This window comes from Triticum aestivum, chromosome 5D, assembly GCF_018294505.1.
Source record: "Triticum aestivum cultivar Chinese Spring chromosome 5D, IWGSC CS RefSeq v2.1, whole genome shotgun sequence".
NCBI lineage: Eukaryota > Viridiplantae > Streptophyta > Magnoliopsida > Poales > Poaceae > Triticum > Triticum aestivum.
In genome coordinates this window covers 442,919,566-442,936,333 of record NC_057808.1, presented here as the reverse complement: position 1 = coordinate 442,936,333, position 16,768 = coordinate 442,919,566, and the positions used below count along the sequence as shown (strand labels likewise).

Genomic DNA, 16,768 nt, shown 5'->3' with positions numbered 1-16,768 from the left:
AAATAGTTATTTTTAGTTTTTTTCTATTTTCTTTCTTATGTGTTACTATCTCCTTTCCGGTTTATAGGACTCAAATAAAACATCTCATCAACCAAGATAGATGGTGAGTGTGGAATAATTTTTGTAGTTTGCAAAAACACTAAATTAATGCCCTCGTTTTTTCTCAAAAAGAAATTGTGTACCAATGCATTAATTGCAATGCATGCATGCATGAAGTACATGCATTGGTCATTTTTTTTTAATCCTTACATGCAATGATTTAATGCACCTTGAGATTCGAACATGTGATGGAGAACAATCAAATTAAGACTTATAAAATGATAAATCTAAAATTTTGAGATAAATCCTATAAACCGGAAAGGAGAAGAGTATATCATTTGATTGAGACCTAGCACAGATATACAAGGATAAGGAGCAGCGAGCAGAGGGCACACTTGGTTGGCGAAACGCAAGGCGCTGGATCGGCCGACTGATTCTACTGGTTTTGAGTCAAGTAACAGTAGCCAAGTTGCACTTGATAGTTGATACATTGGGAATGGGATCTTTGCTATAAATTGCACGCATTTCTCAAAGCTCAACGACGTTCTTCTTCCACTTCCTGCCAAAGAGGAGCTAGCACAGGTAAATCATCTCCCAAATTCTGAAGGCTGAACGAATTTCTGTCACCTCCTACATGCTTGAATGCATGCATGTATCCAGAGCTCCATCAATCTAACTGTTTTTTCGCGGGCATGCAGGGCAAGACAGACATGTCTGCCAAGGGCGGCAAGGCCCTGGTCCAGTCGGACGCGGGGGCGTATGTGGCGTGGTCGGGCGTCGACCAGCCGGAGCTCGCTGCAGAGGGGCTCGGGTGTGGCTTGCTCGTGCTAAGGCCGCTCTCCTTCGCGCTGCCGCACTACGCCGACTCCCACAAGTTCGGCTACGTCCTCGGAGGCTCCGGGGTCGCCGGTGTCCTCCCGGTCGCCACCGGGGACGCCTCCCCCGCGGCCAGGGAGAGGGTCGTGCGCCTCGAGGCCGGCGACGTCATAGCCGTGCGCACTGGGGATGTCTCGTGGTGGTACAACGACAGCGACGGCGATGCGGACGACCTCTCAATCTTGTTCATGGGCGACACGGAGCGCGCTGTCAGCCCGGGGGACATCTCCTACTTCTTTCTCGCCGGCGGCAACAGCGTCCTAGGCGGCTTCGACGCGGGCCTCCTCGCCGGCGCATGGCCTGGCGTGACGAAGGAGCAGGCCGCCGCCCTTTTCCGGAGCCAGCCAGCCATCCTCCTCACCGGGCTGAGCACGAAGCTGCCCGGCGTCTGCCCGCGCGAGCACGACAGAAAAGGGCTCGTCGTGAACGCCGGACAAGTGGCTGCAGGTACCCTGGAGACGCTCACCGCGGCGGACCTGGCGGCGCTAGGGGACCTCGGAATCAGCGCGGTGATCGGCCGGCTCGATCCCGGCGCCGCGCCCGCGCCGTGGGTGTTACGGGAGGGTGCGGCGCAGTTGGTGTACGTGGCACAAGGGAGCGCGCGCGTTCAGGTGTCTTCTTCCGCGGGCGGCGAGACGCTGCTGCTGGACGAGGAGGTCGCCGCGGGGAGTGTGTTCGTCGTACCGCGGTTCGCCGTGACGCTCATCTCCGCCGGCGCCGACGGCGCAGAGTGGGTGTCCCTGATCAAGAGCGCCAGGTACGTATATGTGGATTTCGCTAGTTCATATGTGAAATGACAATCATTACTGATTATGCCGTCGTGCTCGCATGGCAGGCCCGCGGTGGAGCACCTGACCGGGGATGGCTCGGTGCTCGGCGGCCTGACTGCGCAGGTGGTGCAGGCGTCGCTGAGCGTGGCGCCGGAGCTGGTGGAGCTGCTCGGAGTCCGCAGCGCCGAGCCGTCGCACTGAGCGGTCGGTGCACGCGTTCGCGCCGCGGCGTCCGTTCACTTTCCGTCGCGTGTGTGTCCCGTATGCTTCGTTGACGTGTACCACACGATCTGTATTATACGCTGTTACGTCTCTATACGTGCTTACTTACGTGAATGAGCAAAATAATTCTGTGCATTGTTGTACTCATATGAGACCACAAGTGTGTTACCCCTCGGCTTGGCTTAGACTCCGTAGTACGTTGTTACGTCTCTTACGTACGTGAATGAGGAAAATAATTCTGCGCGTTGTTGTACTCATATGAGACCACACGTCAGTGTCGTTCTAGAGACTGCTCGTCTCTCACGAGCGAGAGGAGCTCCCCCTCCCTAGGGTTCCGGCGGCGCCCGCCGCCGCGCGCCCTCTCTCTCGCCCCCACCCCCTCCCTTTCCCCTCCCCTCCCCCCCACCGCCCCCGTACCCCCGCGTCGCCTCCCCAAGCGAGGTGAACGGGGGCCCTTCCCCGTTCCCCCCAGCGCACCCCCTTCGCTCCTACCTCATCCCGCCGCCGCCAGCGCGCGCTGCCGGGCCTTGCCAGCGTGGTGCCGGCGGCGGCGGGTCTGCCTGTCCCCGCGTGCGGCCCCCACTGCTCGGGCGTCGGTGGCCGGCGGCGGTGCCTCTCGGCTTGCGATGGTGCAACTTGGCGGCGAGATTCCGCGGGTCGCGAGTGTTCCTGATGTGGCGGCGCGGCTGTTGGCCGCGGGGCGCGTGGTGGTGCGGCTGGCCGCCGGCCTCTGCTCCGCCCAGATCTAGGCCTCTCTGGGCCTCATCTGGGTTGCGGCGGGCCGGCACTCGGGCGCGGCGCAGCTCCCTGGTGGAGATGGCGCGGCGTCGGGGGTTGCGGCCGATGTGCTGTAGCGTGGCGACAGGGGTGAAATCATTGTCATTCACCATATAATTACTCATTAATACCTCCTAACTATATGCATTTCCTCTAAATGACATCATAAATTCAGTTTTCATCCATTGAAATTGTTCTTTGTTATTCTTAACAAAGTTGCTCTTTCTCATTAAAGAAAACACTATGTTAGACTAATAAACTCGTAATCCTACAGTTGTAGAGTCTACTTCCACTACACGAAAATCATAATATGTTGATCACTAAAACTACTCGATGAAGCAACATTGAACTCGGCGAACCACTGAAATAATTTTATCACAATAGGCCATTAGCATGTCAATGAAGCATGAGGGTGCTGCCAGTCGGAAAACCATTGAAATGCAGGCCCATACTAGGTAACTACGCTAACCTCACGTCAACCACATATTACACTCTCTTCCGCAAAGACAATTGAGACAGGTGTACACACCATAGCTTTAAAGACGGTTCTGTTAGATAGCCCTTATTCAATTACCCTGCTATTTAATAACTTTAGGGAGGGACTAGGGACTTTTTAATTAGTCCCTGAAAACAAACAGGGAGGGACTTTTTAGGGACTAGGGACTTTTTAGTTGGGACTAGAAAAAGTCTTAGGACTTATGAACCAAACAGAGGAGAGCGACGAGTTTAATGACCCCAGGAAAAAACAATGTCAAGTACGAGAACCTAGGCAAAACAATTAAATGGAAGAATCCCACCAATGCATGAAGAACTTTAGTTGCAAAATAATTAAATAAAGGATGCTTAGCACCAACAAGTTAAGCACCTATGCATTGGGGGCTTTAGCTGCTAAAGTTTTTAATGTGCTTAGCACCTCATGTAAGCACCAATGCATTGGAAGTAGCCTAAGTCACAACGAATTGTACACGTCAAGTGATCTATGACAAATCAAACTCATGGTTGTAGGATTGACATGTCTTAATAATTGAAGAGTTGTCAACGGCAGGGGCGAAATCCTTTCTCACCTTACCGATGCTACTAGAGGTGGCACCTGTGGATGGCATAGCCTTCTTGGATGCAATGCCATGGCCTTTCATCAGTGTCCCTCTTCGAGCACCAGGGAGTACCCATGGTCCGGTTGCCCAGATCAGACGACGACGGCGTCCGGAATCAAATTCGAAAGGGACGAGTCAGGTGTGAATAGTGTAGTTTTGTGCTTTTGTCTTTTTCAAACACTATTCATTCATGCAGATTTGTCTTTTTGGTTTCTTCATATGTATTTTGATTTTGGATCTGAAATTTCTAGGGATTGTAGACACATGTCCTATGAACAGTCAAAAAAAATGTAGCGGATTCGTGCAGACAAAAAACCCACCAGCCCACAACATGCTGGTGCTGACAAAAGGGGCCCATGGCACAACCTCAGGCTGACCAGCAGGGTCCATATCGACTCGATAATCTGGGGGCATCAGCAAAGTGTAAGAGTTCCAAGAAATCAAACCATTTCTAGTCCAGCAGCCAGGGCTAATTAACCATTTAACTACGACAAGTCCATCATCTGAGTTTCAACTTATTGCACAAACCGAAAGGCACTAGAGCCACTTGGTAAAGTTAGGCACCTAGCTACTACTCCCGGAGAGTGCTCCTAGCAAACAATGGCCGCCAAACAGAGCCCCCAACCGGTCATCAGACGTCGTCATCATCGACCCCCAGCACGCCGCCCTCGTCTGCCGCAGTGCGCCGCAGTCGCTGGATCGCCTTCTCAACCTAAGCACATACATGGCATAGCTGTGTCATTGCCATGAGCACAGCGAGAAACAGAAGATTCAGCTGAAATAATCATGCATGGAATGGAGGAGAGCGAGCCCACCTCGCTGTCCCAGTTGGTCCTGGCCGTGATGACGATCAGAGCCACCGTCTGGACCGCGACCCCTATGATCAAGCCCCACCAAATCCCCTGAATTACCACAAACAGATGCAACTGATCATCAGACCTCTGGAAAAATATGTTGCAAGATAAAGGTTAACAAACTGAAGATGAAATTAGCGCGGGAAGCTAATTAGCTTACAGCTGCTCCCAGGCTTGTTTTGAACCCTAGGACGCATCCAATCGGCAGCCCAATGATATAGTAAGCCCCGACGTTGACATAGGCAACTATGACCTGCCACCCGCTCCCGACCGCGACTCCTGCAGAGATTCCAGGAGTTTAGTTCCTTTGCTCAATGCAAACTAGGTACTGTATGATCTCTGACGAAATGTCAGTACCTGAGAGGATTGGCTGGATCCCATTCAAGAAGATGCTGATGGCCAGCAATGGCATTAGAGCGATGACGGCCTCGATCACCGTCGTGCTACTTGTGTAGAGGGTGCTCAGCGGGTACCTGAGGGCCATGACTACGATCGTGGCGAGAATGCTGAAGGCGATGCTCGCCGTGACGACCACCATGACCGACAACCTCGCGACCTTTGGATGGCCAGCGCCAAGCTCGTTGCCGACACGAATGCTGCACAATACGTTGATGCAAATGTTTGATCAGCACGGGCAAAATTGGTATACATCCTGGTAGGTCTCATTCATTTGCACTGACCTGGCCGCATAGCTCAAACCAAGCATGATTTGGAAGTCCCAGTTCCAGTAGTTGATGCTGAAACAAGTCAAAGAGATAGTGATGCATGTTATGTCTTATGTGTGAATATGAAGATACAATCAGACATTAAAACTCCCAACCAGTGTGTAACTATAACATGGGCTGAATCATGGAGTGGCGTACCAGATAGAGAGTGAATCAAGAGCAATCTCAGAGTTGGGGAGGAAGCCAGTCAGAAGCACAAATCCTTGCACATACCAGACCTCCAACCTGGGCAAGAACACAACGACGCAAGACATAAACATGCAAGAAGTACCAAACAGTTAACTAGAAATGGCTGATAAATTTACTCACGCTAGCATAACAGCTGACGCGAAGGCGAGCTTGGCGTATCCCCAGAGGCCTCTGAAAGCGAGCATGGACAGCCCAGTCCATGTCTCCTTACAAGCTGGGCTCCAGATGATGTACGCCCATGTCAACGCCACGAGCACCCACCAAGAGAAGCTCAGAGTCAGTGCCGCGCCGAGAAGGCCAAAGCTGAGCACAAACACAGCGAGCCACGAGATGAAGACATGGAAGACGAGCACAGCAAGCACCATGTACGCCACGGGGTTGACGATGTTCTGAGCCTGCAGGAACCTCTGCATCGGGCAGAAGAGTGCAAACGCGAGCAGCTGCGGCACCAGCCCACGAGCATACAGCTGCCCCGCCACAGCCACATCCTCAGCCTGCCCAATGAGCCGCAGGAATGGGCCAGAGTACCAGTAGAAGAAAGCTATGGCGACGGCCGTCACAAACTGGAGGACGAGCGCTCTCTGGCAAACAACACCCATCACCCTGTACCTCCTCGCACCGTAGGCCTGGCCGCACACAGTCTGCACTGCAGTCGACATGCCAAGCTGCATTCCACATACAAGTGAGAAGACGTCGTTTCTAAGCATCACAAAGGACTATACTACATAGTCCAAGAACGAGCGCAGCTAGTTACCATGACGCCGTAGGCTAGGCCCTGGATGCCGATGTTAGTGATGGAGGCCCCGGCGAGCTCGAGCTCACCAATGTGGCCAACGAACATCTGCGTGACGAGGCTGAGAGTGAAGCTGAAGAGCGTGATGAGGATGGACGCCCATGAGATGCGCCACAGGTTGCCGGCCTCCCAGAATGCCAGCCGCGACAGCACGTCGAATGGCACCGGCTCCCGCCGCAGCAGCTCCTCCGAGGCGGCTGACTGGTCATCGATGAAGTCCAGCAACGGCGCCGTCGCAGCGTCGCCATCTCCCTCCATTGTCTCCTCCCCTTAAGTGTTTCACTCAGTCTAGTTCATTATGGACCAAGCCCTTGAGATGCTGATATATGCATGAACATGTTACTGTTCAGTAGTTGCAGCTAACTAATCTTCAGGTTCCATACCTACCAGTCTATTGGCTGGTTGTGGATAAGTTGGTGACATGTGCAGGGGTATGAGCATGATGCATGAAACGTTACCAACTGAACACAAAACTAAAATCTGTCAGTTTTAGGTAGAAGAAAGTGAGTAAGCTTTCCAGTACGTAATGCATCTGTTTCTAACAATCAGATCAAATCTTAAACATTCTTGCCAATAAATACATGATACATCAAAATGTCAAGACAGCAATAGCTTACTTTTCTTGTTTCAGAAGACCTCTTTCTAAAAACTTAACTATAAGTTTTCCAGCAGCTGGTTGTTTCTCTAAGGTCAGCTGATTGTCAACTTTTCGACACAATTTAATATCAGGAATTAAATTTCTCTGAAACATCTGGCACGCCACATTGTATGACTGAACTGCGAGACCTCTGTTAAGAAAACTCTCCATCAGAATGTGGCATGTCTGAGCGTCTCTCTGTGAGGCAGTTCTCAGTACCTTGCTGAGGAGACTGTAAGCTTCATGTATTTTACCTAATGCACATAGCTTCTCGATGACCTGATTGTATACACTCTTAAGCTCTTGTCTTGCTAACATCTTATCCAGTAGATCGAGTAATTCTTCCACTGTGCCCTTCTCACAGTATCTATGTATCACTGTCCTGTATGTAACAAGTGTAGGGACAATTCCTCTATAAAGCATTTTCTTCACAAGCTCTGTCGCTTCTTTCAGCCGACCTTTCTTTCCCAAAGCATTCACAACAACAGTATAAGTTACAACATCTGGATGCCTGTTGCTGAGATACAAGTCATCCAACAAAGACAGAGCTGATTCCAAATCCCCCTGCTGAGAAAATCCATGAATTACAGTAGTAAAGTTGATAACATTAATGGTACAACCTTTGCTTTGGCACTGCTCCATGAAGTCTTTGGCCTCCCCCGGCTTTCCTTCCTTACATAACGCATGGATCAGTAAGTTAATCTCCACAGTAGTGGGAAAGAAACCCTTCTCCAACATCTGGGCAACGACATCACATGATTCCTTTAGTTTCCCTTCTCTTCTAAACCCATGCATTACAACACTGTATGTGATATCACTGGGAGTCCACCATTCCTCTCCACTGTTGTTTAGCAATTCCCAAGCCTCTGAAGTTTTCCCAGCTTTGCAGAGACCATTTAACAATGCAGTATGTGTGACTATGTTTGGCTTGCAGCCATTCTTATACATATGCTTCATCATCTTTCTTGCTTGATCAATTTCCCCGATTCGGCAGAACCCATCAACAACTGCACTATATGTCACAACGTCAGGGTGACATTCTTTTGAGATCATCTCACTTACAATCTCCTTTGCCTCAGCCATCTTCCCATTCAAGCAGAAAGAGTGCACAACTGCACTATATCCAACCTCATCAACACGGAACCTTTTCCCCTCTGACTCCCTCAAGAACTCTAACGCCTCATCTGCATGCCCATGCTTTGCAAGCACATGGATAAGCATGTTATATGTGATCTGATCTGGAAATAGACCCACATCATTCCTCATCCTCCCAAGCAAACCCCGCACCTCTGCCACCCTCTTCTCCTTGCACAAGAAGCCCATCACTGTATAATAGGTAATCTTATCAGGTGGGCACCCATTTTGCAGCATTACACCGATCATCTCTAGCGCCTCAACAACCCTCCGCACACTACATAACCCCTTGATAAGGCAATTGTATGTGACTACATCCGGCTCGACCCCAACACGGCGCATCCGCTCAGCAAACTCTATTGCCTTGTCAATGCGCCCGGCAAAAATAAGCACATTCACTGTCACATTGCATATCAATATGTCAGGTGCGCACCCATCCTTCTGCATGAGTTGGAGCACGCGCATGGCGGAGCGGAGCTTCCCCGCGCGGCTGTATGAGAGCATGAGGTGCGCGAACTGCTGCGTCCCGCGCCTCATGCGGCGGCGGATCATGAGGCGCATGACGCGCCGGGCGGGATCGTGGAGCCTGGTGCGGCTGAGGAGGCTCAGCATTTCGTCGAATACCTCCGGGGCGTGACGGTAGCGCCACTGGCGGTCGGCCCAGCGGAAGAACTCAAACGAGGCGCGGGCGTCCGTCTGCGCCTGCGCGCGGAGCACGGCGCGGACCTGCGGCGGGGAGAGCACCCGGAGCAGGTGCCGGAGCTGCGCCTCCAGCTTCGGGGTCCACGAGCCCCGGAGCTCGAGCAGCTTGCAGGTGTCGCGCACGAGGCGGCTGCGCGACTCCTCCGCGAGGTCATCGTCGTGGGGTATCTCGTTGACGACGGACACGGGGGCGAGCTCTCCCGCGGCGGCCGAGGAGGATGCGGCGGCGGTGCACAGGCGGCGGGGTTGCAGGAGGAGGAGAAATGGGTTTTTGCTTAGATGCCCAGCCATGGCGCCCGCTCGCGTGCGCGGGAGGAAATGCGATTGGTGGTTAGGAAGGCGATTGGCAATGGCCGGAGGGTGCCGACGGCGGCGGCGGCGGCGGGCGGCAGGTCACTGGCCGACGATGGATGGGCCGGAGCAAGCTGTGTGGGGTCACAGCGTCAGGGCAGCCCACATAGCCTTTTTGCTACGATGTCCAGTAGTCATAAGATTTTGAAATACCAGGCTTCTCCATCTTCAACTCTTTCATCGGGCTCCATCCTCGTATTGCGCTGTCTTTTAAGAGCAACTCTAGCAAAATCGTCATATTCACAGCCTTGAAATGCTCATGAAGCGAGTCTATCTCGATAATGCGCAAACTTAGAGTCTTCACTATTTGTTGCCTCCTTAATTATGGTTGAGGAGAAGTGTGGTTTGTATTTATGGATGGTCAATGGTTGCTGCCCATGATGGTGGAGTTGGCTCATCGCATAAGATGGTTTACATCAAGTATAGAAAGAGGCGCAAGGACGGCATATCTGGTGGTTTTTCTCGATTTTGTCGTTGGGCGGTGATGGATATGAGGTCCGGATGGCACGAGGACAACCCCCATGATGTCAATGTGAAAAATGCCCCATCATGTCAATGTAATTTTTTCTCGATGATGTCATTGTCGTCATGGGGCATTGATTAGGCACACTCATATTGACATCATGGAGTAGGACTAGGGAATGTAGGTGCAGCCACAAGTTTATTGGTCTTGATAGGATTAAAATTCAACAACATGGGGCGCCCATGAAATAGGTAAAGTTAGCTTAGGGTTTTCTACACTAGCACATACACCAATATTACCACTAGATTTGAGGTCGTCGATGCCGAAAAATGCCCCATGATGACAATGTAAATTTTTGGGACAAATCGAACATAACCCCGGTTGAACCAGCCAATATATCTGCCACTCTCGGGCTGGGCCCGATTATTCTAGGCTAACAGACGGATCTTCTCGGGTACGGCCCAGTTACGGTTGGCTAATCTCTAGCTCTTCTCGGGTTTGACCCAGTTATACTAGGTAAACGGATCTGGTTAGAATGGTTTGTTTTCTCTGCTCCACAACACTGCTTTGGCCTCCGAGGTTGCATACGATTTCGGATGGTGATGACCCAAATAGCAAAGTTGCTCATTTCGACGATTCGAAGAACATCTTGATTCCGGTTTTTTTCATGTCAAAATATGATGTCAACAAATGTACAATCCCATTGAAGCAACATGGCCAACGAATATCACATAATCACATTACAAGGTAACAACAAAAAACAGTTGTGTCCTGTGCCACCTGATAAATTGATGAGAGCCAAATGACGCTTAAGGTTTAGGAACATCATATTACTCTTGTAGTATATACTCCCTCCGTTCCGAAATATAAGTCTTTCTAGAGATTCCAACAAGTGACTACATAAGGAGCAAAATGAGTGAATGTACACTCTAAAATATGTCTACATACATCCGTATGTTGCAGTCTGTTTGAAATGTCTAAAAAGACTTATTTTTAGGAACGGAGGGAGTACTATCCTGTATAGAATGTTTAAATTCATAGTAACAAAATCAAATATTATGTTGTCATCTGATTTCACATGGAATCGAACATAATAATTTGCCCCAACCTGGCCAAATGGGACAGCATGGCCCGGCCGAGCCTAGCCTGGTTTAAACGGGCCATGCACGACACAGCCCGGCTAGGCACGCTAAATACATGGGTGGTGCCGGGCCGGCACGCGTGCTGCCCTCACTGGTGCCCAGGCACGGCCCCCTCGCTACACGGGCCGGCACGGCGGCCCGTCCGGCATGACGTCCCGAGTTATAGATTGAGGCGTTTCGAAAAAAAGAGTAACAAATCGTGGAAGTGGAATGCTACGTATCGTGCGCTCTTGGTTTGAAAAAAAGAAGTCTCATGCGCCCGTGCCCGTGCAGGAGGCACGTCTCCCTCGCGCGCTTGTGCCATTAGGAACGTCGCTCTCGTGTGCACCTCTCTTTCATGGGCCACACCTCCCGGTCCCTCCCGAGTCGGCACTTTAGCTCACCATGACAGCTAGTTGCGAGACTGCCAGACGGTTAGGCCCGTTGTGCTAGGCCAGCACGCGTGCCTGCCTAGCTAGCCCAGGCACGGCCCGCTAAGTCACGTGTTGGGCTGGCCCGTGACGGGCTAGGAACCCGGGCTATCGTGCCGGCACGCCTAGACCGCCCATTTGGCTAAGTTTGCCCACAACCCACCGCGCGCGTGCAGGCTAGCCCCAACACTGGCCGCGCCGCCGATAGGCCTGTCCAAGCACTCACATCGCCGCCCCTCCCTCCCCGGGCCATCCAAAGACGGATCCTGCCACATCGGGCCTCCACGGCCCCCGCCCGGTGGTGGATCTGGCGAAAACGTATCGGCCATTTCCCGTGGCAGCTGTAACTTCGATGCCGGTGAGCGAGCTGTTGTTCTGGGCGGAGGGGTGACAGGGCAACCACGCGCCGCTAGGCCACCCGACTCCTCCTCTGCTCATTCTTCTCCCATCTCTCCTCTTCCCTCCCCCTCTTCTTCTGTAGGTGCTGCCGCCATGGACATCCCTGAGGTCCTGTCACCGTGCTGTCCCTCGGTCGGCATAGACTGGATCTAAGAGCCGGTCCACCAGCGAGCGAGAGGAGGAGTGACGCGTACAGGACTTGGCAGCGAGCGACGCGTCCCAGGAATGGGATCAACAGTAGGCCGAACTCCTCCTCGAGGCGCGCCATGGCGATCTGCAGCACCACCTTGATCTGTGGCCGGCCTCGCAGAGGGCACCACCTCCAGACCGAGCGCCGAGGTCGGGTTGCGTGCCTCGCCGTGAGGGGTCATCCCTCGGGCCCAGCCTCTGCCGCTCTTGCTCGGCGTCAGTGACAACCGCCTTGAGGATGCCCTTGGGCCACGGCGATCGACGATGAGACCCATTGCCGACGTGTTGCTGCTCTGCTCGGCTGCTTGGGTAGCCCAAATCTATGGGTGGAGTGGATTGCGTTTTACTCTTTGATTGAAGGGTGTCCCTATAAAACCACAGGGCCCCTTTGTAAATATAGAAAATCCTAATGATGCCTCCATCCCCGTGAGCAGTTATGCCACGTCAACTTTTGTGAGCTCCACCTGTCATAATCATCATCAAATGGTCCAAAATCGATAACTACTGTTTTTGTAAAAAAAATGACCCGGAATTAGTGATTTTTGGCACAAAACCGTAGAAATGTGGTTCCTGCAACCCTAGCCTTCAATGTCGATGTTTTCCGCAATCACAACTCCTAGCTATCAATGAAAAGATACGCAAAGTTTGCATATTCGTGTTTTTTTAAATGTAACCATTTTGGTTACCAAATTTTAAACTAGTTACTCCTAGTTGTGTACTACAATAGAGGAATTTTAACTTCTTGTTTTTTCTTTGTTTTATTTTTCTTTATTTTGTTTTTTTCTTTTGATTTTATCTTGTCATGTCTTGTCTATCTCAAAGTTTGGTGACTTGGTGTGGAGAACCAACATGGATCCCTTCTACTACCCATGACACTTCACATAGTACAAAGCCAAGCCTTCGCCAATTATTCCACAATTTTTTACAAAGCAAGCTATATTTCTACTAATTCAAAAATTCTAACAAAAATTCAGAGAGGTTATTTCTTGGGCACTTAGCACATCTAAGTGTAAGTCGAGTCACCCCCCCCCCCCCCCCCCCCCAAAAAAAACACTTGTTAACTACAAGGTCCACAACATAGCCCAGGGTAAGCTGAGCATCCACAAAAAAGTTAATCTATTATTGTATTTTTCTTCTCTCCCCTCTCTTTCTCGCCCATTCTCTCCGGTCAATATTCCTCTACCCGTTCTATTCCTTCTATTTCTCGCTCTTTCTCTCTTTACCGCCTGTTTGCCACTTCAAAGTTGTACATTAACTTTTCTCCTTATTATACAACCATAGTGTACCCATGCTAGGTCCCCATGCAGATAGAGGAGTGCTTTTGACACTTTCTCACGCGCCTTCATTGGCCCCGCCGGGCAAATTTGACAAATTTGACCTATAGACGAAATCAAATCACAGAATGAACTGTCCGTGAAACTATTTCACGCGGCTGACCCATGGCGCCTAGGAGCTAGGCGCTGCACTAGTGCAACGCCTAGGAGCTAGGCGCTACACTGTATAGTGTGGCGCCTAGCTCTCAGGCGCTGCATACTGACTTAGTAATTTTCTGATCGCACGGGTGCGACGCTGGCCGTGTAGCGCCTATCTGTGAGGCGTTGCACAGTGTAGTGTGGCGCCTTCGTGTCGGGCGTCACACAAAAAGGTCAACCGCGTGAAATAGTTTCACGAATAGTTCATTCTGTGATTTGATTTCGTCTATAGGTCAAATTTGTCAAATTTGCCGCCTCGCCGGAGGCGCACCGTCTAGCCCCTGTCTTTTCCGTGGAAGGGGCCACTCCATATGACTTGTAGTCTTTGTTTGCGTTGGTAAAGGTCAGAGAATCATGGAAAACACAAAAGAGAGGCCATGTCATAGTAGGAGTTGGTCGGCGGCCTCAAAAAAGGGGGGAGGTTCACACTGAAGGCATGAATCGTCCTGTGCGGTAGTCAGGTTTGTAAAGGAGGAGCCACTTTAAAGTTGGGTGTATTGGCTTTTTAGTTAGTACACAACCCTACCGTGCACGTGTTAAAGGGCCCATGCAAAAGGAGGAGTGGTTTCGACACTTCGATGATTCGCCCCCTCTACGGTGGGCCCGTGATGTCTAGCTCCTAGATTTTCTTAATAAAGTGCCACTCCATGTGCATTTACTCTTTGTTTGTCTTGTAATAGGTCTTAGGATCATTCATCTCTAAAGAGAGGCCAACCCCTAGTAGAAGTTGAGTCGGCGGCTCCATAACGACGCATGTTGACATTGAAGACATGAATCTGCCTCATGTGGGATTGTGATGTTTATGAATGAGGGTGATAAGGATCGACATGATGATCCGTAGAATTTTGCCCGATCTTTCACGGCGAATTGAACAAGATAGCAGATCTTCCAATCATGCGACGAACGCAACCTGAAGAAGAGGAATGAAATTCCAGCAAACAATGTGTTGATGATCAACACGCCTCGAACCTAAGCCTGATAATTCTTGATGCACTCAAGAACCCTCATGCAATCTTTATTCAATACGAATAAACGGCGGCGCCGTTTGCAGAGGGATGTTTCATCCCAGAAACAACTCAATTTCTAAACTCCCCTAAACCTTAGTCGCTGGGTCCTTTATATAGGAGACCAGAAACCAAGTCGGTTGGACATGCCCAAACTGGAAAACACAAATAAAAATCCTAATTGGCCCACAACATGACCTGAAAAAAAACCAGATAACTAAAAATGCAACCGACCCAATAATCATGGTTCAGATCACCCCCTTGGCACGCCTCTAACTTTGGTGGAGTCCTAAAGTTGGGCTTCGCCTCCTCCTTCATGGGTACAACAGGAGGTACTGGGATTCCCTCATCATCTTCCCCCCGTTGAAAAGGCGTTGTCCTCAATGCTGTAGGGTCTTCTCTAATGGGTGGTGTCCAATTAGCAACATCACCACGCTTCATCACCATCTGCAAGTCTTGCCAGCCTGCCACACCACCTCCTCCCTCACTGCTAACTGAACTTGTCATAGCAGGGCGCGGCTCCTTCTGTCGCCACATAAGCTTCGACTTAGGTGTCACCACCTTCTTCTCCACTTTTGATGAAGCTCGTCGTCGCTGAACATGGACCTTCTTTGTAAAACTCTGCAAAATAGGAGCAATGCCTGGGCCACACAATTGACGAACACGTCCATCTTTGCTTGTGTGCATACACACAACTGCTCCAACAAATCTCCGCATAACCAGTCCAACAAACATGCGGTCTACTACCCGCGCCTCCATAGGCACCGATACATGAGCAGCACAACTATCATTGGCCAGAACACTTTTATCAATACAAAATGGATGTGTAGGACTAACTGCAATGTTCGTCATCTCACCACTAAGAGGCTTGACATCAGCCGTCTTGTTGCCAACAGGCACAGCTGGCTTATCATCTACAGACACAACTAAAACAATATCAGTACTGACACTCCTCGCATCATGCTCCTCTTTCCGAAGCTGAACTATCCTCTGTTGTAGCTTGCCCTTACGCACTTTATCCTTGCGCACCACCAACACCACATCAGACTTGATCTGATCATCTGTCATTGGCTTCAACGTCCGTTGTTTGCCATCATGCAAAAATGTATATGTATTTGCTTTCCCAGCATGGATAGCATTGTGATCATACTGCCATGGATACCCAAGCAGCAATCCAGACACCTCTAATGGCAACACATCGCACTCCACCTCATCAGCATACTCACCAATTATAAATGGCACATGCACCTTGTGTGTAATCTTCAGCATACCACAACTATTCAACCACTCTAGATGCTTAGGTTCAGGAATACGCCAAGTGGACAACCCCAAAGATGCCACCATTGCCTTGCTTATGCCATTGGTACAGCTACCACCATCGATAAACAACTTACACGCTTTGCCCTTGATCATGCACTGCGCCTGAAACAAATTCCAACGCTGGCCTCTATCAACTGACATGCAAGTATCACCATGTACCCACTTGAGTTGCACATTCAGCCCACTCAGTGGTACAACTTCATCCACCACATTCGTGTCAACATCAGCCTTCTTCTCTTGTGAAGGAGTCATGCTTGTCGCTGCCTTGTCGACAACAACCTCCGGAACAAACACTGTGTCCTCAGAAACTTCCCTCTCAGCTCGCTTTGCCTCATCGAGCCGAATAGGCCGTGGAGAACTCTTCTCCTCAAAATGATCAGAATTGGCCTCAACAAACCCATCATCGTGGCATAAAACCTCGTCGCAGTGGACTTGCGGCAGGCAAATCACTCATATCAATCTGCCATATAGGTCGCGATGAATTCGCCGCAGGAAAACCGTCCCCTTTACGCTCAAAGGTGAGGAAACCGTGTGACATTACGGATGGCTCATAGTAGCGCCCGTAGCCATCCAAATAGCTGTACATCCTCGCCTAATCCTGATACAAAGACTTCATCTGAAAAACCTGAAAATGGTCACACACCCAATTACCATGGTTCAGTCACCCCCTTGGCACGCCTCTAATTTGGTGGAGTCCTAAAGTTGGGCTTCACCTCCTCCTTCATGGGTACAACAGGAGGTACTAGGATGCCCTCATCAGAGGGGCCACTTCAAAATTGTGTATTGTCTTTTTCTCATAACACAACCCTTGTATACCCATGTTAGGACCCCATGCAAAGGCATACAAGGGGGGTGTCTAACGCTTCCTCGTGCGATCTTATGTCGGCCCCTCTACGGCCCATCGACGTCTATCCCTACCTTTTCTTCAAAAGGGACAACTCCATGTGACAATTACTCATTTTTCTGTAATGCACTGGTACGCGTCGGTTCTATACAAACGGTTTTTAACCCCTTTCCGCGATGGCATTTGGAACCGTCGCCTAGTGAGTGACGGCGATAGGGGGGTCCTTCCCACACGACCCAGAAACCGTCGGGGATAGGAAGCCTTGATGCATACAGTTGTCCCCATATAACCATTTCCGATATCTCGAATATCCCAAACGCTTCATCCTTGCTACTCGTTTGTGCTCGCATTGCCATCGCAGT

At 50.6% G+C, this 16,768-nt stretch overlaps 2 protein-coding genes across 5 annotated transcripts; one reads left to right on the top strand and one right to left on the bottom strand.

Moving 5' to 3' along the window:
- The first annotated feature begins 448 nt into the window (after positions 1-448).
- Positions 449-2,164, top strand: LOC123125399 (11S globulin seed storage protein 2). The gene is made up of 3 exons (XM_044545899.1): positions 449-621; positions 738-1,672; positions 1,751-2,164. Exons 2-3 carry the CDS (start codon positions 750-752, stop codon positions 1,884-1,886), a joined length of 1,059 nt encoding a protein of 352 aa, XP_044401834.1. The 5' UTR covers positions 449-621; positions 738-749; the 3' UTR covers positions 1,887-2,164.
- Positions 2,165-4,151: 1,987 nt separating this feature from the next.
- Positions 4,152-9,321, bottom strand: LOC123122541 (protein DETOXIFICATION 41). Of its 4 annotated transcripts, none has more exons than XM_044542741.1 (9): positions 8,264-9,321; positions 6,301-6,603; positions 5,667-6,211; positions 5,496-5,582; positions 5,313-5,369; positions 4,990-5,228; positions 4,793-4,911; positions 4,594-4,680; positions 4,152-4,490 (listed from the first exon to the last, which is right to left on the bottom strand). In XM_044542741.1, the coding sequence occupies exons 1-9, from the start codon at positions 9,101-9,103 to the stop codon at positions 4,410-4,412; spliced, it is 2,358 nt and encodes a 785-aa protein (XP_044398676.1). In that variant the 5' UTR covers positions 9,104-9,321; the 3' UTR covers positions 4,152-4,409. The 4 variants fall into 4 exon arrangements, 3 of the variants coding, with proteins under 3 accessions (XP_044398676.1, XP_044398674.1, XP_044398675.1); XM_044542739.1 differs by lacking the exon at positions 8,264-9,321 and adding an exon at positions 6,957-7,164 and having other exon boundaries at positions 6,301-6,800; XM_044542740.1 differs by lacking the exon at positions 8,264-9,321 and adding an exon at positions 6,727-6,897 and having other exon boundaries at positions 6,301-6,658.
- Positions 9,322-16,768: the final 7,447 nt, after the last annotated feature.

Excerpts from the sequence above, each read along its gene's own strand:
- LOC123125399 (XM_044545899.1), top strand. The coding sequence starts at position 750 with ATGTCTGCCAAGGGCGGCAAGGCCCTGGTCCAGTCGGACGCGGGGGCG. Across the intron at positions 1,673-1,750 it reads TCCCTGATCAAGAGCGCCAG|GCCCGCGGTGGAGCACCTGA; the intron begins GTACGTATATGT and ends CTCGCATGGCAG.
- LOC123122541 (XM_044542741.1), bottom strand. The coding sequence starts at position 9,103 with ATGGCTGGGCATCTAAGCAAAAACCCATTTCTCCTCCTCCTGCAACCC. Across the intron at positions 6,212-6,300 it reads GCCTAGCCTACGGCGTCATG|CTTGGCATGTCGACTGCAGT; the intron begins GTAACTAGCTGC and ends TGTGGAATGCAG. Across the intron at positions 5,370-5,495 it reads CTTGATTCACTCTCTATCTG|CATCAACTACTGGAACTGGG; the intron begins GTACGCCACTCC and ends GACTTGTTTCAG.